The following is a 24,234-nucleotide window of genomic DNA, read 5'->3' as shown; positions in this document are numbered from 1 at the left end:
TGCAATTGTATACGGTGTTAGTGAGGCCACAGCTGGAGTACTGTGTTCAGTTTTGGTCTCCTTACTTGAGAAAGGACATACTGGCACTGGAGGGTGTGCAGAGGAGATTCACTAGGTTAATCCCAGAACTGAAGGGGTTGGATTATGAGGAGAGGTTGAGTAGACTGGGACTGTACTCGTTGGAATTTAGAAGGATGAGGGGGGATCTTATAGAAACATTTAAAATTATGAAGGGAATAGATAGGATAGATGCGGGCAGGTTGTTTCCACTGGCGGGTGAAAGCAGAACTAGGGCACATAGCCTCAAAATAAGGGGAAGTAGATTTAGGACTGAGTTTAGGAGGAACTTCTTCACCCAAAGGGTTGTGAATCTATGGAATTACTTGCCCAGTGAAGCAGTTGAGGCTCCTTCATTACATGTTTTTAAGGTAAAGATAGATCGTTTTTTGAAGAATAATGGGATTAAGGGTTATGGTGTTTGGGCCGGAAAGTGGAGCTGAGTCCACAAAAGATCAGCCATGACCGCATTGAATGGCGGAGCAGGCTCGAGAGGCCAGATGGCCTACTCCTGCTCCTAGTTCTTATGTTCTTATAAAACATGGGCCTTTTTGTTATAACAACATGGTTGTCTTATTTGCAAAATGTAAAGTATTTAAATTTATATTCTATGACAATTTCCTTTCATTTCAAATATGGAGAATACTGCTGCCTCTGAATAATTTTGACTTGTGATCAGCATGTGCCACAAGCCATAACAATTCATAAATGATTACTGTCAAATTTCTTCAACTGACTATATACTTGTAAGTTTGTTCTAGGTATCTTATATTTAAAAAGGTTGATGCTTTTCAATAGAATTTACCAATTACAGTTGTTGCGTCAGGTAAAAATTGAGGGATAATATAAATAATCCTTGCTGATTTTGTTGTGTTCCTGGAGAAACCTTTTTTATTTATTTATGCAGTATAACAACATTCTCCTCAGGTGCACAAAGGTTTGTTTCAGTAATGACATTTCTTGTGTTAGTATTAATAATCTCACTAAATAACTTGTACTTTTTTTGTGCAGACAAATAAAGATCTTGATTTGTCCATCAACGCGTCAAACAATTTCAATTTAAACGTCACTTGGTCCATTGGATCAACAGGTAAGATTTTTTTGTAGCAATTTCAACTGAACGATTTTCAGTTGCTCAGCAGGATCAATAATACCTGAAATATAGCAGAACATATAGTCAAACCCACTAAACCATTTTTCTGTTTAAGCTTTGCCTTTTCAAAGAATTGTCTTGCCGAAGTACGTATCAGAACAAGACTTTGTACTGATCTTTTGCAAAGCAACTCGATTAGTCTTTGTCAGATGCCCAGAGGTTATACCTGAATCTATTGCTTAGGCGGTACAATGTAAATGGACTTCAAGATTCAGAACCCTCTGGGTTTTTTTTTAAAGCTTAACCTTCCGAAATAGTGAAACTCTAAATTAGTTTATCTTTGATTATCTGCTGCAAATTGATGTATGTTCTGAGTTTAAATGGGTCAGATTTATAACCCGTGCTGAATTACATTGTTCAATCTAGCTGGGTGCTATGCACAGAAAATTAAGCCCACCCCATGTTCACTTCAACTGTATCAAATTCAACGTGTTTATAGAATCATACAATTTACTGTGCAGAAGGAGGCCATTCAGCCCATTGAGTTTGCACCGGCCCTTGAAAAGAGCTGCCTACTTAAAATATTTTCCCATAACCCAGTAACCCCACCAACTGTTTGTCTAATGCATGTTTGATTTGTGCATAATCATGCTGTTTTACCTCCTTTTATTGTTTACCCTGCCTAACCACGTGCTCCTTGTTTTTCTGTGGTTGCGTTCCGATGGACTGATGAGGTTTAACGGAGTATTCATTTTAGTTTGACCTGAATCAGTGATCTTACATGGTTCACTGGGAATTTGCCAAGGAGATGAGGTTTAAGCCTTTTTTACTTCCTGCTGTCAATGCAGCAGGGCTAAAATGCTTTTACCCAAGTGACCCTATCCAAAGTGGCTAACAACTGACTGAGCCTATCACAGGTACAGTCAACTAATTTGTATATATGTTACCCCAATGCTAAATACAAAACCATCCATGAAAGTTTTGTTTTTAAAATGATTCTGGGAAAAATTAACTATTTGAAAATGACACTGAAATTGCATTTTCTGGAAATGAAATACTGCATGCTTTAAGGTGATTCCACAGGGACTATTAGGAGGTGTGTAGGATATGCTTTATGCCTGGATTATTTTCTAAGCCTGACTAATATGCTAGGATGCAGTGTGCGGAACACATCACACCTAAATATGATCCTGTCCTCACTATTTACAGGTACAATAGTAGTGGGGTTACTGGATAGCAAGAGTTTCTCCTCTCCATGCCCCTCTATCACATGAAAAAGAGTAAATGTAAGGGCTCCTATTGCAACCTTGACTGGTAGCATTCAGTGATTGAACTGGATGCTCTTCTGATCTATATTTGCAATGCCAAATCCTTGGAGACCATTATCCACTGAGCTAACCCTTCCTCCATTATTATGGATTGGAACTTCCTTTATCCGACTTGTAGTGGTCTTTATGCTGATCTCATTGAAGGCAACTTAACTCAAAATTTGCTGAGAATCTCATCAGTTTGTGCTGGTTTATAAACACCAGCAGATATCAGCACAGTAACAAATTATTTAAGTGGAAGTTTATCAGCTGTGGCTGGGGAATGGCCCAAATGATCAAAGAAATGTATGCGTAGTAAGATTTTAGTGTAAAGCTGCATACGTCAACCTTAACATTTGGTGCAATTTAGCTTTCTGATGAACAGTCCAGGATAATTCAGGGCTAATGGGCGGGATTCTCTGATCCTGAGGGTAAGTGTTGACACCGTCAACATGGCCTCAGGATCAGCATTTCTGCCCCCTATAGGGGGCCAGCATGACACTGGAGCGACCCACGCCGCTCCAGCTGTCTATCCGGGCGTCAACTGGGTGCCCCGGGGTCCGCGCATGCGTAGTGGCACCAGCGCCAACGCGCGCATGCACGGTGCCTCCCTTCTTCACGCTGGCCCCAATGCAACATGGCGTAGGACTACAGGGGCTGGTGCAGTAGAAAGGAGGCCCTCAGCCCGAGTGGCCGGCCCGCAGATCGGTGGGCCCCGATCGTGGGCCAGGCCACAGCGGATGCCCCACCCCTCTCCCCCAGGGTCGGACCCCTCTTCCCCCCCCCACAGGCCGCCCCCGGACCCTTCCATGCCGAGGTCCCGCCAGGCAAGACCAGGTTAGAACGGCGCCAACGGGACTTGGGTTTTTGTTACGGCCGCTTGGCCCATCCTGGGCAGAGAATCGCCCGGGGGGGAAGGGCCCCGTAGAGCGGCCCCCGGCTGGCGCCACGCTGACCGAGCAGGCGCCTGTGGAGCGGAGAATTGTGTCCCGGCGACGTGATGTGATTCACATCGGTCGCAGCGATTCTCCAGCCCCGCCCCGGGCTGTTAGAATCCCGCCCGATGCGTTTGCAAAATATTTGAAATTAAGCTCATTTTTAGCTTTGTTCATTGCCTTGATTTTATTTTTTTTTAATTAAAAATTATACAAATACAATTTTTACAGATGTTTTCTGTAGAATGTGTTTTAAAGCAGAAAAAGCTCTTTCTGCACCTGAAGATTTAAGGTATTTTTAAAGATTGACTTCATTTTTTCAATTATTGATTGACTGTGGTGTTCACGTACATAATTCAATTAACTGCATTGCTTTGCAGTTCATTTCAGTTTAAATTGTTTTTCAAATGGGGCAGCATTAACATTCCTGAAGCTGCAGCATTATGAATTAATATAATTCAAGTTAAGATACCTTCCATCCAACATTAATTAATTAATGTTCATGCATAATTTCTTCATGGTCAGGCATTTACGTTGCATTTAATGTTCAAAGGCAGAAGTTACCTGATAATTTACATTGAATCCATATTTCATGTGGACCAGCAAAAAGAATATAGATTTTTAAAGATGGATTTATAATTTAGCAATGTTTATGGTGCTTTTAATCAGGGCCATGGTCTTTGGAATTGTGGTATATTGACATCTGGAGAGCATGCTTTTCATGCAACTTCTTAAGGCAATTAAACCCTTGAACGATGTGCTTCATAACGTCACAGAGTTAATTGCTTTTTGTCTTGCATCCTCCCAAGCAGTTACTTTTGTTCAAAAAGCAAAACTAGGATTTATTTTCTATTGTTGAAATTCCAGTCTGAAGAATCAAGGCAAGCAAGCATCAGTGTGGAAAAGGTTTTTTGAGATAATTAAATGAACACATTTATTAAGATAATTTGGCATTCAGTGAAAGGCTGGAATGTAAATCTAACGGAACAGTAACAGAACTAAAACAACAACTGCAATGATAGCTTGCAGTTGCTCACAAAAAAATAATCATTTCATAGAGCAGTGCTCCATTCCTCTTGGTCAATACCACTTACCTTCTGGCCCACTTCTCTCTCTGACCAGTGGAGGTGACAAATTCTGCTCCCTCTCATGGCAAGTTTCTGTTGTGTGATTCTTTTTATTTGATCAAGCTGCAGGGAATTCAGAAATAGGTGTGATACAGAATGGTGATCTGCTCAACCTGTACATAATGCTTTGCTTCTGTTACACCCGAGGTACAGCTTTTCCATAATTAGATGTTGCAAGAAGATGGCAAGAAAACAAGAGATATATTTTGCCCCTTAAGCTATCCATAGGTTGAAAGAGATATACCTCTGCCTCGTTTCAGCTCCATTCATGACAGTTCTGGTAGATTCAGAGTTGATGCATTATTTTGTTTATCCTCTTCGTACCTAGTGTAAGTCCATTTATTGCGAAAAATCACTCCGACAGTATCCCTCGTGGAGTTCGGCACTCTCAGAAGTCATGAGGTTGCAATTTGTAGTCACAGATTATTTTTGATGATGAGTTCTTATTGCTTTTTGAATATCCCAAGAGGCACACACCACATACACAATTAGGGCTTCTGCAGAAATTGACAGTTAACGAAGACTTTATGCAAAGGGTAAAGTTCACTGGATGTTGATGTCGCTGATCTGGAGTTCCCCTGTTTTAAGATGGAATGCTACTCCCAATAGATGTCTGGAGGTTCGCATCAGCAAAGCATCAGTGTGGAGGAGAAGATCAAACCTTGGGACCTTCCTCTCATTTCAGCCTCTTGAGTTTTCAAATACAGACAAATTCCACTGAGAATGAGAATGCCCAGCTGGATACTGATAATCAGACTGGTTTTCAGGCAAGACAAGGAGAGCGGTTGTTGGGCTCCTTCTTGGTCAAAGGCCAACTGAGTACAAAAAACAAGTTTAAGACATAAAGCTCATCTTCGTCAGGTGATTTCCAGTAAATCACCAGGACATTTGCCTTTAAAACAGCCCCCCCAGCTATTAAAGTAATTACAGCACAAATAAGCAAAAAGCTCTCCTACTCCAGTGCCATGCTGGTCGTGTGATTTATTGGGAGAGGAATGCTTGCTCACAATGAAAGGTAAACTCATGGCCCTTTTTGGAGACCCCACGCTGGCATGAAAACGGTGGTCTTTTACGCCCGGAAAACTGGCGTCAAAAGGCCACCGATTCCCCGTTTTGCTGGGGCCAGCAGGGAGCCAGCGTAGTGCTCATAGCTCTAGCTGCCGATATGGCCCCCGCACTTCTGGTTCAGAGGCCGTGCACGCACATGGCGGCAGACTCCAGCGGTCGCGCCATGCTCCATGTCAAACTCAGCCCGCGGACCTGGACCACCAAAGTAGTGCCCTCTCTCGGCCGCTCGCACGCCCCGGACCGCCCGCTCACAAAGTCTCCAGCCCCGAATGAAGCCCCTCCCTCCATGCCACGCCGATTGGCACACCCCCGACTGCGGCGGCCCCAAACTGAGTCCGCAGCCGCCTCGCAAGGTTCCCGAACATCTGGGACCATGGGAGTCACACACCATCGGGAATTCGGCTGGTTGGGGCCGGAGCATCGTGGGGCAGGCCCCAGGCAATGGCCTGAAGCGGCTGATAATCGGCAGAGTACGCTGCTTTTCAGGGGGCGGAGATTTGAAAAACCGGCGCTGCTTCCGGTTTTGCCGCCAAAACGGATTCTCCGCCCTGTCGCCGAATGCAATTTTGCCGTCGGGGTGCGGAGAATCCAGCCCATGGTTTCCGAACAGCACATGTTACACTCCCTCCCCTCTGTTCCTTGGATGCAAAGTTTTAGGATTTGTTCATTTAACTATTCATTTGTTTGCACATAATGGTAGCTACTCATTGAAAGGCACCTTGATTTAAAACAATAGAATGGCCTGTGGAGGCCATCTTATGTAGTTTGGGTTTGGAGATTGGTCATATGATTAATATATGACTTCATAGAATAAAAGAAGTATTGGAAGGACACTTGTAGTGAATATTGCCCAATTGATTCATAACCTCAACTAAGTAAAAAAAAACTTCTGTTTAACTGTGCTGCATATGCTTCATTCAATTGAGCAAATTGATGTGGTGTCTTCTTGCTTATTAAAACACTCAATTCTCACTTTGCAGCTGGAACGATATCTGGAGAAGAAGTACCCATAATCTCAAAGATGAACATTAAAGAGTACAGAGATGGTTTTTCATATGAAAAATTTAATTTTCGCAACAATCCAAATATCACATTCTACGTATATGTCAGCAACTTTAGTTGGCCCATCAAAATACAGGTGAGTGATTTTCAGAAAGATACAGTGATAAGCCTTTAATACCTGCTCAAACCAAAAGTGAAATAATTGGTTCTCCTATCCATAAATTGAAATAGTTAATATTACAAACACTCTAACCTACTCTTTAACTTGGGACTCGACGGCCCTGTAAAACATTAGGTATGCAGATCATGAGATTAATTAAGTGTCAAGTGGGCAATAAAACACGCTGCACATTGAGAAATTATTAAAGACTAGTTTTATTTTTCCATCAATTTGCTTTTATTTATAAATTGCTGCCAATCCCAGTTATATACTGCATTGATTTTTACTGTGGCCTTTTGTGTTCCCTGTGAGTGGACAGAGTACAGACTGGTACCCCTTAAGTGTTCAGCTGAGTTGTTAAGGCAAATCTACTGGTATGCCCAGATAAATGGCCATGGAACCTCTATGATGCTTGTGAAAGGAGATGACATTAACAATTTCAGCAGTATTTGTAGAGTATGGTTTCATAATTTAGATCACTTAATTAGTAAGAGGACATATGGATTGCTTTGTGCATCATGTATAATAGAACTTAATTTTTTGTTTTATTGTTCCTAACTTAAATTATTGTCCAACATGAGTTGTTTAAAATACCTCGTGGAATCAACTGATCTGAAGTATTGCCATAATTTATTTTTCTTTATAAATTTAGAGTATCAATTATTTCTTTTTGCAATAAAGGGGCAATTTAGCATGGCCAATCCACCTATCCTACACATCTTTTTGGATTTTGGGAGTGAGACCCACGCAGGCGCGGGGAGAATGTGCAAACTCCAAACAGACAGTGATCCGGGCCCGAGATCGAACCTGGTTTTCGGTGTTGTGAGGCAGCAGTGCTAACCACTGCGCCACCGTGCTGCTCCAGCCATAATTTATTGATGAGGTACCACAAATTTGGTTAATCTGGCTTGAACAAACCACAAAGCAATGCTTGAAAATAATTCTCTAGTCAATATGGCTGTCCAAAAAAGACATCATTATGATGGAAGTTCTGTAACACCTCAGGGTACTTTTGCTAATGTGCATAAAACCATAGCTGAAATCATGTTTATTTATAACTTTAGCAGAACAAAGCCATGTGTCTAGTGTTGTGTGGAAATCACTAGATACAGGACTTTATTCTGATGAAACGATGGAAAAACATTGGAGATATTGTTTGGTTGTGCGTATGTTTCTGGGCTAGTAACCCAGAGGTCTCGAAAGAGGATGAGAATTCAAATCCAGTCATATCAGTTGGAGATTTGAATTTGGTTTTTAGAAATAGTCTTGAAGTAAAAAGGCTGTTATCAAAAAGAATGACAGAAGCTTTCAGATTGTCATTAAAAAACCCAATTTGTTCACTGATTTCCTTCAGGGAAGGAAAGCTAGCACCCTCACTAAGTCTGGTTTATGTGCCACACCACTCCAAGCAATGTGGTCGACTTTAAGTAGATGAACAAACCACTTTCCTTCAAGCAATAACAATAAACACCAGTCACTCAAGAGGCATTCCCATCACCACTTCCTTAGGGCAGAGAACTCGAACTGAGCAATAAATGTCCGGCTTGCCAGTGATGTTCACATCCTGAGATTAAATTTAAACAAATGACACACATCTGCTCTAGAGTACCCACTGAAATCAGTGGTGGATTTACTGTTAGTGGGGCCCTGGGGTCAGCTTCATTTTTGGCACCCCCACCCAGCAAAGGCAAAAGCCAATAAAATAAACAAATTGATCTGTGCTTCTTCTTGTATAAACATGTCTGTGTGAATAATTACCTTGTTGAGATCCAAGCTTGCCTCTTGTTCGAATGATGGTAAAGATGGTAAATATTGCGACATGAGGCAAACAAACGTGGAAATTACCTTTACAGTATGCAACGAACTAACACAATTCAATATGTTCCTTTTCTTTGGTTTTCTGGATGTGATCCCCTCAAATCTACTCACTCAAAATGAACTCCTTCAATCTGCTTACAGTGATCCCTCTGCTTGTTTTCATAAAATCCGTTTGGATCTGCTTTCTCAATAATCCAGAACTATGCTAAATATAGATACTAGAAGCTAGAAGTAGGCCATTTGGCCCTTTGAGTCTGCTCCACCATTCAATTTGATCATGGCTGATCCTCTATCTCAATGCCATAATCCTGCTTTCTCCCCATACCCCTTGATGCCACTAAAATCTAAAACTTTATCTCTTTCTTGAATAAATTCAGTAACTTGGTCTCCACAGCCTTTGTTGTAGAGAATTCCACAGTTTCACTACCCTTTGAGTGAAGAAACTTTTCTTCATCTCAGTCCTAAATGGTCTACCCCAAACCTGAGATTGTGTCCCCTGGTTCTAGATTCCCCAACCTCTCCTCATTGGTAGATTCCCCAACCAGGTTGAACCAATCTCTCCTCATTGGACAGTCCCGCCAACCCCAGTATCAGCTTAGTGAACCTCTGCTACACTCTCTCTTCGGCAAGTAAATCCTTTCTTAGGTAGGAAGACCAAAACTGCATGCAATACTTCAGGTGTGGTCTCACCAAGGCCCTATATAACTGCAGTAAGACATCCCTATTTCTGAATTCAGATCCTCTTGCACTGAAGGCCAAAGTACCATTTGCCTCCTTAATTGCTTGCTGCACCTGCCACTCCTCAGACATTATGCAACAGTTTGGGATTGTTATTTTCAAAACAAAATACTGATAGAAGTAGTTACCTAATAATGCAATTTAAGCAGAAACTTAATTGCCCCAAAAGGATTTGTGTCCTGAGACAGCTCCATGATAAATAATGCATCCATAGCTACATGAAGAATATTTAAAATTCCCTCTAACAATCATTACAGGGGCTCTACTATCATCATCCACCTAACAGGTCTCTATTTGATGGATAATCCTCGGTCATTTCTACTACCTTCACTGCAATTCCACCATCAAACACATCTTTCCCTCCATTTCTTTTCAGTATTCTAAAGTGTCCATTCCCACCATGACATCCTGGTCCACTGCTCCATCATCTCTAACACCTGTTCCTTTCTGAAACGGTGTCGTTTTAGACCTTATTAGTTTTAAAAGACTTTTGTTATCCAATAAGTGCTGAAGGGGTTAAAAACTCTTCTGTATTTTACACACACACGAGGGGTTGGATTCTCGGCCCTCCGCGCCAGATTTCTGGTTCAGCATGCCGGCGGGATGCTCCGTTTCGTCGGCTGATCAATGGGGTTTCCATTGTGGGGCAGCCCCATGCCATCGGGAAACCCCAAGGCTGCCGACAAAATGGGGCATCCCAACGGCGGAGAACTCAGCCCAAGCTCTTTAGCTGAAGAGGTTAGCTGCAGGAAGTCTGCCCAAGGACACATCTCACTGGTGATGGGGCACCAGGAAAGACAGATGGTTGTTATCAAGAATGCAATGAACAATATAGGATGTTTTCACCATTTTTGACCTGGTGTAAAGTTGATTGGGGAAGAGTCATAATCATACAGAATTGTTATTACAGGAGACATTTTCACCTTGGGGGGACCTTCAGGGGAGATGATTGATAACCACATTCTTGATCACGGAGAGCTGATGATCAATATTAGGAGACGACGGGCAGGATTCTCCTCCGCTTTCGCACAACGACCGGAGAATCCCGCCGAGGTCAATGGATTTTTCCATTGGCGGTGTCTCGCCCGTGGAGTTCTTGTGCCGGGCGGGGTGGAAGAATCCAGCCCAACATGTACGTGGCTTTGTACTGATTGGATATTATAATTAAGTGAGCATGCACTTGTTGTAATTTATTAATCGCCTCTTATACTATGCATTTAAACCTAATTGATAGTCATAATTGGACATAGAAAACTAGTAACAAATAATTGGTATATGTTATTTCCTTATAACAAATCCAAAGTATGTCTGTCAATACAATTCTTGTGTCACTGCTCTCTGGCATCTCACTTGAAATGCCACTAGCATGTGCTATAGCATTGTAATACACGCCTTGTTTAGAACTCAAGAGTCTTCATCTGGTTTCTCGAATGGGAGAGGGAAGTACACGGAAGTTGAATAGCTGTACTCGTCCCCGCAGTATTTCCCATTTGATTGCAGGTGATACAACACATGTCCTTTCACATCCTGCTATTACCTTTCAGAGACCCACTCACCACATTGGTGAGACAGAGTACTCACTTGGCGAGACTTGTACTTCGCCCAACCAGTATACTGTGCTTGTTGCTCACAATGTGGTTTTCCCAACATCTGAGAGACCAAAGGTGGGTTAGAGAATTGCTTTGCTGAACATTTTTCAGTGAGTATTTTTCAGGCTGAATGTGAAAGGAGTGAGGCTGTCGCTTGGTCTATTCACAGAGGACCCAGGTGCCCTATGGAAGACACCATCTGCTTTAGAGTTTTAATAACCAATTTGCCTTGCAGAAGCCCATAGGAAGTCTGTGAGCAAATGTAAGTGGAATGAATGGCTAGCAGTGGCCAACTGGCCAGAAAATCAGGGCTGATATTTGAAGCAGAAGAGCATTTCTCCAATGGGACGACTGCAAATTTACTCTCTCCCTTTTAGATCAGTGGTAAATGATCACTCAGTGTAAACTGGATCTGTGCACTCACAACTATAGATTAATAGCCTACAATGAGCAGAACTAAATTTGTGGAAGAGCCAGATTCCCAAGCAGAGGGCAGATACAGATTTGAATTTATTCAACCTGTTTGGTGTACAGTCCACACAGTAGCAGGCTTTACCTGCTGCTTCCATCTTTTGTCAACCGCCTTGGAAAGGAGGATCTGATAGCGGGGTGACTTTTGCTCACCTTTCAGGTGTCTCCAAACAAAGCTAGCTTTCGATTCTGCTTTATTCCCGATTGGATGAAAGTTTCAAGTTCCCGCGCCAACCTCCAGCCCTCAAGTATTCGAGGCTGGAACGTCGGACAAGATCGAGGAACAGTAAGTCAAGATTCCTCATTGAAAGAAAGTTAAATAGGGTCACAAGCTGAGAGAGCTGTTTCACTTTCCAACAAGCCTGCTGTTTGTAAAACGTGAGTGGGGCTAGTCAGCCAATCATAGGCTGATTCCTCTGGAGCGAGCCCATCAGCGGCAAATGCAGGGATGAATCAGTCTGTGGTGAGCTGAATAGTATCACTGCATTACTCAAACAGCTGAGCAGTCTGATGTGACAGCGCTGGAAAGCTGGAAATGTCAGTTCACTTTGACAGTCAGCGACTTTGCATTCTTTTGCCAATATCTCGTGGCTGGGTTCAGGAGGAGGAAATTCTGCTCGAGTCTGAGAATTAACAGGAGGGAATGTTTTGAAACTCATTCATTTTGGGGGCCGCCCTGTCATTTGGGGCCCCAAGCCAGGGCCTGGTGTATTTCACTGTATATCTGCCCCTGTCTGAAGTAATTATTTTATGGTTAATTGAAACAACACTGTTGATGTTTTAAAAGACAGAGAACTTATTAAATCTAAGGATCCTTGGGAAAAACTTTTTAATGTAATGAAATTAAGTTTTCTCTTATTGATGACACTGCGGATGTTAAAGTCTAGATTACAGGGTCTAGAGATTTTCTGATCAAGATGTGGAATAATTCATCAGATGTTTGCACAATTGACTGACAATCTCACTAGGAAGTAGATCATGAATTGTTGCTGTTGGAGATGAATATTTCACATTACTGAATGGCAGATACTCTTAAGATTTAAGCTTAGGTGCATTGTTGGAGCAATGTAGAAGCCATTTTATTCTCTGGTAAACCTGTGATATATAAACCAGGAATGCTAATTGTTGATACTGAACATAGAGTGTGAAGTGTTATTCATCAGTTTGGGGAAAATCTCCACTTAGAGCAAGAAACTTGACATGGGCATGAAATTTGACCCCAGTGCGAGTTCATAGAATCATTGTAGTGCAAAGTTCTCTCCAATATTTCTTGGTGGTGGTAATTGTTTGGTCACTGATGAGGCGAGGCGGTGGAATAGTGGTAATATTACTGGGCTAGCAATCCAGAGGCCCAGACTTGGTCCCACCATGGCAGCTGATGAAATTTAAATTCAATAATAAATGGCTTCAGTAATAATGACCGTGAAACCATTGCCAATTGTCATAAAAACCCATCTGGTTCACAAATCCTTTAGGGACTAAAATCTGCTGTCCCAGTCTGACCCACGCAGCCCTCCAGACCCATAGGAACGTGGTTGGCTCTGCTTTGCCAACAAAGCCACCTGCTTAGCGATAATTGGATGGCTTGCTCGGCCATTTGAGAGGAGTCAGTCAAATTAGTGTGGAGTCTGGATCTGAATTTAGCCACATATAGGCCTAACTGGAAAAGGGTGCCGGATTTCCCCACCCAAGGACATTAGTGAACAAAATGAGTTTTCGCAACAAGCTTCATTGTCAAGTAGCAAAATTCTCATTTACACTTCATATTTTATTCATAAACAATGCGTTAATTAATTGCTGAAATCTCCCTGCGACCTAGAAATTTTTTCAGATGTTAGTGGATTCATTGACTTATATTTTCCATCTCTTTTAATGAATTTGTTGTTTCATATTAGCTAATTAGCTACTTGTTGTTTAATATTAGCTAATGCTTTGGTTAAAATAGTGAACCGAGGAAAGCGATAGGAACCCATTAAGTGGTCATTCATTAATATTGGCATAGTAATTTCCAGGCTTCCATCTGAAATTCTTAATGCAGTATAAGTGTATTAGTGGAATTAAGTTTCCTGTGCAATTTGAAAAGAGACCTTTGTTTTTTTGAAAATTTGCTTTATTTTCTTGACCACCTTTCCTTCGCTTAAAGCCTGATTTCTTCATTTTGTTGAATTTTGTTACCACTGGGAAGGAAGGAGTGCACAATATGACTGACCCAATGATTCTACAAGTTGCACCATTGGTTTAAAAGATCGATTCATCCACCAAAATGGGTAATAATTTAGCTTTGCTACCGTTAACCAGAAGAAAAGTCTTTAATCAGGCTTCTTTCAGTAAACAATAATTTCATTTGTTTATTATAAAACCAGTCTTGTCAAAGAGAAAGGCAAAGTTTATTAACATACAGGGTGCGTTTTCCGGCCGCGATGCGCCTGTCGTCAAACCCACTCTTCCCACTGAATAGTGAGAGAGCCCAAAAACGGGGCCGGGATTCTCTGAAATCCCGGCCAAGTCGTGACGCCGGCATCAAAACCGGTGAAAGCAACGCCGGCGTCAACGGGCCAACAGGCCCAGGCATTCACCCCTTTCTAGGGGGCTTGAACGGCATCAGAGTGCTGCTCTGGGGCCGAAAGCCGGCACGCCATGGCCGGCTCGGGTATGCGCATCTGCACGCCATGGCTGCCGTGGGTCCGCACATGCACGCCATGTTGGGTGCAGGTCCGCCCACGCGCGCCACGGCTCTCTCTACGCCATCCCCCGGGCAATATGGCGGAGCCCTACAGGGACCCGACGCAGAGGAACATAGGCCCCCCCCCTGGAATGAGCCCGCCCGCCGATCGGTTGCCCCGATTGCGGGCCTGGCCACCGTGGAGCCCCCCCGGGCCGGGAGTCAGCTCCCCCCCCCCCCCCCCCCCCCCCCCCCCCCCCCGCCCCCACCAGGCCCCCACAGCCAGGAAGCCGAGGTCCCGCCGGGTAGGATCATACGTAAATGATGATGGCAGAACTCGGCCCTTCGAGCGCGGAGAATCGTTGGGGGGGGGGGCACTTTCAATGGCCCCCGACCGGCGGCGCGGTGACCACGCTGGCGCGATTGCGTGGCAGGATTCACACTCACCCCCCCGCCGATCCTCCGACCCGGCATGGGATCGGACATTCCCAGGCCGGGTTTCGTGTTGGGCACCGAAGCAAACGCGATGCTCCCAACCCGCAGAGCAGTTAAACTTATTTAAATATGCGCAGTGTATTCGGCGCCGAACTCCTCCAGCTCCTGGAATGCACCGGCCCAGCGGCACAGCGTGCTGCTACGTCAATCAGTGCTACTTTCCAAAAACAGAAACCAGATATAATGGCCAATGCGAGGGCTCGGAAGCCACTGGAGCCCCCGGGTAGTCGGGACAGGTCCTGGAACCAAGTGTGCACTCCCAAGGAAGTAGGCCTGAGGGGGGCCATTCCCATGAAATGGGGGATAAAGGGTGTACATACAGGCGGGGCCTGAAGTGGTATATGAAGGCCGGGAGCGTGAAGGGTGGGTATGAAGGGTTGGAGAGTTTGGGGGGTGAAGGGATGGGCTTGAAAGCCTTTAAAGCTGGAGGGACCACAGCGACCCCATAGTGGGATATGCTCACTTTCCGGGAATGAGGGGGGAATCTCCAAAGCCGATGAGGATGGATGGGGGTTTGGGGGGGTGGGGGGGGGACCGGGTGACCCTTATGCCTGGGTGGTGTGTGTAGTGGGAAGGTCACGTCGACATTTAGTAATGGGGTGGAGGGAGGTTGTAACCCCGGGGTCATGTTAGTGGCGTTGCCCATGTCTGTGGGGGGAGTTGTGAAGTCCATGGGTGGGGTAGTGGTGGTCACAACGATATTTAGTGGTGGGGAAGGTTTCCCACCTGGGCCCGAGGGTTAGGGATGTTGCCCGTATCTGTGGGGGTCGCATTTTCCATGGTCGCATGGGTGGGGGTGTGGGGACCCTCAATTTAACTTTAATTTGGACACCCTTTAAAAAGGGTGCCCAATCTCTGAAGTGCTGGTTTTACTGGCGTCTTTAGTTCCCCACTGCAGGAAATATGTGGGATATTTCACTGAGAATCTTCCCAAGCTCCAAATAAATGACTCAGTGTGGGTGAATTGCGACCTGGATCACACCCTAACATCGGCAGGCATCACCCCGCAATTCACGCCCAAAATAACACTTAGGGCTCAATTCAACGAATTGGGAACATAGGACGCGATTCTCCAGCCTCGTTATACTCTCGTTCAAGGGAAATGAGGCCGGTGAATAGTGGGAGAGGCCAAAAACGAGAACAGCGCTCAACAGTTTACAATGCAACCGGCCAGCTCCCATAGGCGAAATCGGGATCTCGCCATAGTAAGGCGAGAAACCAATTATCACCACTTAAGCCCAATTTCCATACAATTAACGAGAGTCACCCATATCCAACGGCCTCCTGTCACTCAGCGGCCTCCCCAGCAAGTGCTCACGCTGGCACCGATTAGTACTCCTTTTGAAAAAATGTGAACCTGGCGGAAGGGCTTCTGTGGGGAGCCGAGGATGTGAGTAGTGTTGCTCGTTCTGGTGAGTGTGCTTTGCACTCAATTAGCTCTGTTTTATTCCTTAGCTCTAGAGTCGCCAAGTATCCTTATGATACCGCCACGAGGCTCAAGTTCAAGTTCAGGTCAATAACTCAATACACCAGTTAGTAAGGTTCAATCAAACACGTTTATTATTTACACAGTAAACCAATACTCATGCAACTAATACTAGTGGATTAAACTATTCCTACCACTATAAGCCAATACTTATGTTCGATAAGGGAACCCACTGGATCAGGGAACAATGGCCTCTTGTTCTGTCCTGAGACTGCAGGCTTCCCAGTTGGTACGGGCTAAGGGGTCAGGAGTGTCTATTCTCTTATCAGGCGTTGGTTGGACATTTACTTGTCGGTGTAGCTGTTGGCCAGGCCTCTCCTTCTCGTGGTCAAGTTCTTAGAGAGCTGCTGCAAAGGTGTTCTGCTGGGAGGGCCGGCTAAGAGAGCGAACTAAACTTGGGACCTGTCTTTTATAGGTCCCAGGGGCTTCGCGTCCTTTTGGGCAGACCCCGATCCTACTGTCAATCGATTGGGCCTCATCCGAATCGATTGGTACGAATCCCCCAATACTGAGGCTGTCCCTCGATCGTGGGGGGGATTCTTCCTAATTGGTTTGTTTCCTTTTGTTTCAGACCCCGTTGGCGCCGGGAAGTCTGACCTGCCATAGAATGTCCAAATTGTAGCTAATCGTTGTATCCATTGTTCCCGGGGATCACTTCATTAATATGCAAACTGCTGGTTTAGGTGCTGTCAGCTTTCTTTGCTGCCAGAATACACATGAACTTCTGCAAACTGCTTGTCTTTCTTAAAGTGTCCAATTTTCCCTGCGTGCTTTGTAAATCGCCATTTTGGGTCGGGAAGTGGCCAACTTCGGTGGCTACAGTAACCATCTATGCTCACAGAGAAAGGGCCCGGGGGTGCTGGGCTTGCCACCCCAGTACTCGGTGAGGTTGGGGGACCCTCCGCAGTGGTGGGCCGCCATTGGAGGGGAGGGGGGGGGGGAGTCGCTGGGGGGCAACTGGGGGGCAGTCGCTCGCAGCACCAACATGCCAACCTCAGAATCGTTTACCCGTTCCAGGGGCAACTCTTGGCCCTGCCAGTCCGCCCGTCGCCACCCATAACCCACACAGACTGCCGAAGCCTGAGCTGTGCAGCTAAGGCTATTATTTAAAGGGAATTGGCAATCGTGCTTGTCAGCAATTCACACATCCAAAGTAGAGTAGAGTCAGTGGTGTATGTAGCATGTGGGAGTCATTGACTAGCATCCTAATCACACCTTGATGCATGGACACTGCGCTGGGGCGGCACGGCAGCTCAGTGATTAACACTCTTGCTTCACAGCACCAGGGTCGCAGGTTAGATTCCCAGCTTGGGTCAGTGTCTGTGTGGAGTCTGCACGTTCTCCCCGTCTCTGCGTGGGTTTCCTCCGGGTGTCCGGTTTCCTCCCACAAATCCCGAAAGACGTGCTTGTTTGGTGAATTGGACATTCTGAATTCTCCCTCAGAGCATCCGAACAGGTGCCGGCGTGTGGCAACTGGGGAATTTTCACAGTAACTTTATTGCAGTGTTAATGTAAACCTACTTGTGACAATAATGAAGATTATTTTATAATTATGAACACTGTGGAAGGCAGCACCACATATGCAGCAGCAATCATCTGAACACCCAGGGGATGGGTACAGCTCTGGGGACATGTCGATGACTGGAAAGTGGGTGGTTGCCACGGGGAGGGGGAGATGCCTGGAAAGGTGGGCCAAGGGATCGGAGGTTAGCCTGCATTGCAAAAGAAAGTGACAGAGGTGTGATAATGGTTGTGCAAGAAGGTGTTTACTGTGTTTTACAGTTCCCCACTCTCCCGATGGTGCCGCCCTTCCACTCTGACTGTCCTGCATCATCTGGCTCTGCCAGCCCCGGCGGTTCCCAATGTTCCGCAACCTTGTGTCGACAATGCTCCTCAGTCACTGGGACAAGCTCCGCAGCGCCTCGGCCATGCCCACCTGTGAGTGGCACATGTCCCGTAGCACGTCATCAAGGTCAGCCTGGTACTGAGTGACATCCTCCATTGATGCGAACATTCTGCTGGGACCCTTAGCCATGGCCGTCATTGTCTGCGTGATGCCATGGACATCTTCACTCATGGTGCCAATGTCAGGCACCAGGCTTTCCACTGCGGTCGCCACCCTAGCAGTGTTAGCCTCGGTCCACGCATTGCCAACATGATATCCTTTGCTTGTAGCCTCTGGGACTCCTCGAAGCAGCTATGGACCTCCCGGACCGCTGCTGACATCTCCCTCTGAATGTCCCGGCTGCTCACCAATGTGTGAGTAGATGTACGGTCTGCATGAATAGAGTTATGATTCAAACTCAAAATGAGTGATGTCTTCTGAGGAGTCACCATCATCCTCCTCGGCCACAGCTGAGGAACCCTTCAAAGCCCTGCAAGAAAATAAAGATGTGATTTAGAACTGTCAATGTCAGAATGATTTTAATTGGCCAATATACACATGATCATATTGTACTAGCCTCTGATAGTCAACATGAGTAACTGTTGTATGGCATGTGGCCTTGTCATATCACCTGATAGCTGGAAGGCTAAAACCTTTGACGACCAGGCATGCTGAGACTCTGCTGATCTCCATCGTCATCATCTCTTAGATATAAAATGTAGGAGCAGAAGTAGGCTATTTGCCCCATTATTGCACCATTCAATAAGATCATGATGAATCTGATATGATGATCCAGAACTCCACTTTCCTGCCTTATCTCCATTACCCTTGGTTCCCTCACTGATTAAAAATCATCTGTCTTAGCCTTGAAGATACTTAATGACCCAGCATCTATAGCTGTTTGCAGTAAAGAATTCCACACATTCACTACCTTCAGAGAGACAAAATTCCACCTCATCTCTGTCTTTAATGGGTGATCCCTTACCCTGGGAATATGTCCTCTGATCTTAGATTCTCCCAGAAGGGGAAACAACATCTCGGAATCCACCCAGTCAAACCCCCTTAGAATGCGATATGTATCAATAAAGTCACCTCCCATTCTTCTGAACTTCAATGAGTACAAGCCCAACCTACTCAACCTGTTCTCATAAGAAAATCCCTCCATTTCAGGGACCAATCTAGTGCCTTCTGTGGACTTCCGCCAATGCCAGTAGATATTTCCTTAGATAAGGGGACCAAAAACTGTTCAGTGTTCCACTGGTGCTTTTTTAGCTTTATCAAGATTTCCCTATTTTTATACCATTCCCTTTTGAATAAAGGCCAACATTCCATTTTCCTTCCCTACTCCCTGCTGAACTTGCATGCTAGCTTTTTGTGATTTATGCACGAGGACCCCCAAAACCCTCTGTGCTGAGCTTTCTGCAGTCTTTCTCCATTTTAATAATATGCAGCTCCTTTATTCTTTCTACCAAAGTGCATAACTTCACATTTTTTTACATTGTATTCCATCTGCCAGGTTTGTACCCACTCACATAACTTGCCTATATCCCTTTGTAGACTTTGTGTCATCCTGCGACTTGCCTTGTTTGTGCCAGCTGCAAACTTGGCAATAGCACATTCACTTCCCTTGTCCAAGTCATTAATATATATACTGTAAATTGTGACACCAGCACTGTTCCTTGTGGCACTTCAGTAGTTATAGGTTGCCATCCTGAAAATTGTATATCTTTATTAAACTTTGTCTTCTATTAGTTAGCCAATCCTCTACTCATGCTAATATAATACCTCCAACACCATGGGCTCTTCTCTTATTAAGTAGCCTTTGCTGCAGTACCTTCTTGAACGCTTTTTGAAAATCCAAGTATATTACATCTGCTAGTTCCCCTTTATCTATCCTGCTCGTTACCGCCTCAAAGAAATACACTAAACTTGTCAGGCACGATTCCCCTTCATGAAACTATGCTTGATTATATTATGCATTGCTTAATGCTCTGCTATTACATCCTTTGTAGTGGACTCTAACATTTTCCTAATGACAGATGCTAAGCTAACTGGCCTAGAGTTCCCTGTATTTTGACTTCCTCCCTTATTGAATGAGGGCAGTTTTCCAATCCTCTGGAACTTTTCAAAAATTTAAGGATTCTTGGAAGGTTATTACGAGTGCAGTCACTATCTCTGTATCTCCTTCCTTAAATATCATAGAGTGTGAACCGTGAGGTTCAGGGGGACTTATCGAGCTTTAGCCCCATTAGTTTCCCTAGAATTTTTGTCTCTAGTGATAGTTATTGTAATTATGTCCCCCCCCCCCTACATTTTTCCCCTTGATGATTTAGTATCGTTGGCATATTATTAGTGCTGTCAAGAGAGTGTCACTTTAAGAAATGATTGTCTGCTTAAATTACTGCAGTGATGTCAGAGTGTGGGTGGAGCTGAGCTCTGGCTCTGCTTTTTAGTTTAACTTTGAGAAAAGCTTGGGTGTGCCTGTGTTTTTTTTGTTTTGTTTTAGTGTTGGAGCTGCAGCCAATCACAGAAGTTGTAATGTTGTTCTCTCTGCCATGTAAAGACTATCTCTTGATTATTTGGTGAATTCAGAGTTATAACTGTTCTCAGCAGTGAATTTAAACCTGATGTTCTTCTGCTCAACGTTTTCTTTTAATGTCTTATGGATGTTAAAAGGAAAGTTTAAGGATTACTTAGTGTCGTATTCTTTGGGGTTGTATTTGAATTGATGATTGCTAAGATGTTCACTGTATGTTTTAAAAAAGTTTAACTTGAGTTCATAGAATAAACATTATTTTGCTTTAAAGAATACTTTTAAATCTCTGCTGGACCACACCTGTAGAGTGGGCCGTGTGCTCCCCATACCACAATCTATTAAAAGTTGTGGGTCAGGTGAACGCCATTATACATTTTGAGGTTCTCTAAACCCTGGCCCATAACAAATTGGGGGCTCAAGGGGGATAAAAGTTGATCCATTGGATTGGCTTTGTGAACTTAAAGACAGTGAGGGGTGAGCATATTGTGGTTGCTTTTCAGGTGCGGTATTTCAGTTTAAGTAGGGAGTGTGTTGTGGACAATGGCTCTTTCAGAGGCTCTGAAGTTTTTGGAGGTGGAGACAGTCACACACAGTACCTTATGGACAGAGACATAAAGCAGACTGTGAGATTTGGCTAAAACTTTGCGTTAACATTATCTGACAAAATGCGAAATGGTGAGGTAATTATGGCGGTGGCTAAGCATTGAAAACTGCCTGAGATACAGTCTGACTCATTAGAAATGGCAAAAATTCAGTTACAAATGAACTAAATTGAACATGAGAAAGAATTAAAGCAGCTTGAATACGGAAGAGATAGAGAGGAAAAAAAAGAGAGTTTTAACTTCGGAAAATGGCCATGAAACATTATAGTCAGTTAAAATTGGCGGGATTTAAAGGGAAACGTACAGTTTGAGGATTGCGATGGGATAAAGAGAAAGAGCATCAAAGCCGAAGGCTTGGTGGGGATCTATTTGAATATGTCCAAGCATTGCCAAGATTTGACGAGAAGGAGGTAGAAGCCTTTTTCATTTCATTTAAGAAGGTGGCTAAACAAATCGAATCACCACAGGACATGTGGGTATTACTGATTGAAACAAAGCAATGGTAGGTAGGGTTAGTGAAGTGTTTGCATTACTACCGGAGGAGGTATCTGGGACATATGAGAAGGTGAAATAATCCATCTTAGGTGCAAATGAACTAGTGCCTGAAGCCTACAGACAAAGTTTTAGAAATTTAAGGAAAAAATTTGGTCAAACATACATGGAGCTTGAAAGGATCAAACAGAGTAATTTTGATAGGTGGATAAGGGCTTTGAAAATAGACCAAACATATGAAGCTCTCAGAGAAATTATACTTTTGGAGGAGTTTAAAAATTCAATTCCTGATGTAGTGAGAACTCATGTGGAAGAGCAGAGGGTTAAAACTGTGAGATTAGCAGCAGAAATGGCAGATGGTTATGAATTAGTTCATAAATCAAAGCTTGGTTTCTGACATCAGTTTCAGCCTGTGAGGGATAGAAACTGGGGACATGAGAAATACTCAAGTGGTAAAGGTAAAGGTGATCTGATCAGAGATAATAAGGAGAGTGTACCTCAGATTAAAAATGAAATCCAGGAGGGTGGAAAAGAAATGAAAAGTTTCAAACGTTTTCACTGTAATAAACTAGGCCATGTAAAGTCGCAGTGTTGGTGGTTGAAGAAAAACACTGGGAAGGCTGATGTGGTAAAACCGGATAAGACAGTGGGGTTTGTTACAGTGGTAAAGGAAAGCCCAAGTGAAGCGAAGGAGGTGCAAAAGATTGTACAGTCTGTGGGTAAACGTGTGTGGGTAAAGTTTACTCATGTGTATCAGGAGGAGAAGTTAAAGAAGTCACAATTTTAAGAGATATGGGAGCTAGTCAATCTTTAATGGTAAGAGATGAGGAGTTACGTAGTTTGGGAAGAATGTTGTCAGAAAAGGTGGTAATATGTGGAATTCAGGGTGAGAGGAGTAGTGTTCTATTATCTAAGGTAAGGTTGGAAAGTCCAGTGAAGAGTGGTGAAGTGGTAGTCGGAGTAATAGAGAAACTATCTTGTCCAGGAATACAGTTTATCTTGGGTCATGATATAGCTGGATCGCAGGTGGGAGTGATGCCTACTGTGGTTGATAAGCCAGTGGAAATTCAGACAACTGAAGTGTTGAAGGACGAATATCCTGGGATTTTTCTGGATTGTGTAGTCACCAGGTCGCAAAGACACAGGTTAAGACAAGAGGAGAAATCAAAGAGTGAAGATGAAGTTGAAGTGCAATTATTTGAAATGATTTTTGATCAGATGATTGAAAAAGAACAAGAACAGGTGGAGGATGAGGTGGATATTTTTAGTTAAGGAAAATTGTCGGAGTTACAACAGAAAGATGTAGAAATAAAACAGATGTATCAGAATCAGGAAGTGGAATCTGAGTGTATACCAGAGTGTTATTACTGTAAAAGTGATGTCTTGATGAGAAAATGGAGACCTTTACATATGCAGGCAGATGAAAAGTGGGCAGAAGTTCATCAAGTCGTATTGCCGGTAGGGTAGAGAAAGGAGGTGTTGCGAGTTGCACATGAGGTACCAGTGGGAGGTCATTTGGGAGGAAGGAAAACTCAAGCTAAAATCCAAAAACATTTTATTGGCCTGGACTACATAAAGATGTAGTTAAATTTTGTTAATCATGTCACATATGTCAAGTGATAGGAAAACCTCAAACAGTGATAAAACCAGCGCCCTTAATACCCATCCAGCATTGAAGGAACCTTTTACAAGGGTCCTAATTGATTGCGTAGGACCGCTTCCTAAAACAAAAAGTGTGAATCAATATCTTTTGACGATAATAGCTGTGTCTACTAGGTTTCCAGAGGTCATTCCAGTATGTAATATTACAGCTAAAAAGGTTTTGGAGGAGTTACTTAAATTCTTTACTAGATATGGACTACCCACAGAAATACAATTAGATCAAGGATCGAATTTTACCTCAAGGTTATTAAAAGAAGTTATGGATAGCTTATGAATAAAACAATTTAAATCAGCTGCGTACCATCCAGAATCACAGCGGGTGTTAGAAAGGCGGCATCAGACATTAAAAACAATGTTGAGGGCTTATTGTCACGATTATCCAGAGGATTGAGATAAAGGAATTCTATTCGTACTGTTTGCAATTAGGGATGCACCTAATGAGTCAACCAAATTCAGCCCTTTTGAACTAATTTTTGGTCATGAGGTAAGAGGACCACTTAAATTGATGAAGGGAAAATTGGTGACTGAGAAATCAGAACTTACATTATTGGATTACGTGTCAAATTTTGGGAACAATTAAATAGAGCAGGTGAATTGGCTGGACAGCATTTAAAAGTTACACAAAATGTGATAAAATGGGTAGTGAACAAAAAATTCAAAGTTCGTAGTTTTGCCAGTGGAGATGAAGTTTTAGTATTGTTACCAGTGGTAGGTGAGCCTTTAAAAGCAAGGTTTTGTGGACCTTATCAGATTGAAAGGAAATTAAGTGAGGTGAATTATGTAGTACGAACGCCAGATAGAAGGAAAACACACCGAGTGTGTCATGTTAATATGTGTAAAAGGTACTTTGAAAGGGAAGGAGAGAAAAAGGTTTAATGATTCTAACTCAAAGTGATGAACCAAATTCAGATGACTTTGTATTTGACATACCTCAAATTAAATTGGAAAACGAGGATGTTCTTAAAAATTGAGACAAATTGTTGAGTTATCTTCCAGAGGAAAAATAAACTGACCTGAAAGAGTTATTGATATCACATGGGCAAGTTTGT

General features: G+C 43.6%; 1 protein-coding gene across 1 annotated transcript in view; it reads left to right on the top strand.

Annotated features, from left to right (window-relative positions):
- The window catches only part of atrnl1b (attractin-like 1b), a 1,095,064-nt gene that overhangs the window by 492,085 nt on the left and 578,745 nt on the right, over positions 1-24,234 (top strand). Inside the window, exons 23-24 of the mRNA XM_038774130.1 lie at positions 1,069-1,147; positions 6,568-6,725. Coding sequence (XP_038630058.1) covers positions 1,069-1,147; positions 6,568-6,725 — 237 coding nt within the window. The remainder of the gene's footprint in view (positions 1-1,068; positions 1,148-6,567; positions 6,726-24,234) is intronic.

This window comes from Scyliorhinus canicula, chromosome 16 (genome assembly GCF_902713615.1).
Source record: "Scyliorhinus canicula chromosome 16, sScyCan1.1, whole genome shotgun sequence".
In the NCBI taxonomy this organism is placed as follows: domain Eukaryota; kingdom Metazoa; phylum Chordata; class Chondrichthyes; order Carcharhiniformes; family Scyliorhinidae; genus Scyliorhinus; species Scyliorhinus canicula.
Note: the sequence above shows the minus strand (reverse complement) of the source record. Positions and strands in the feature narration are given on the sequence as shown.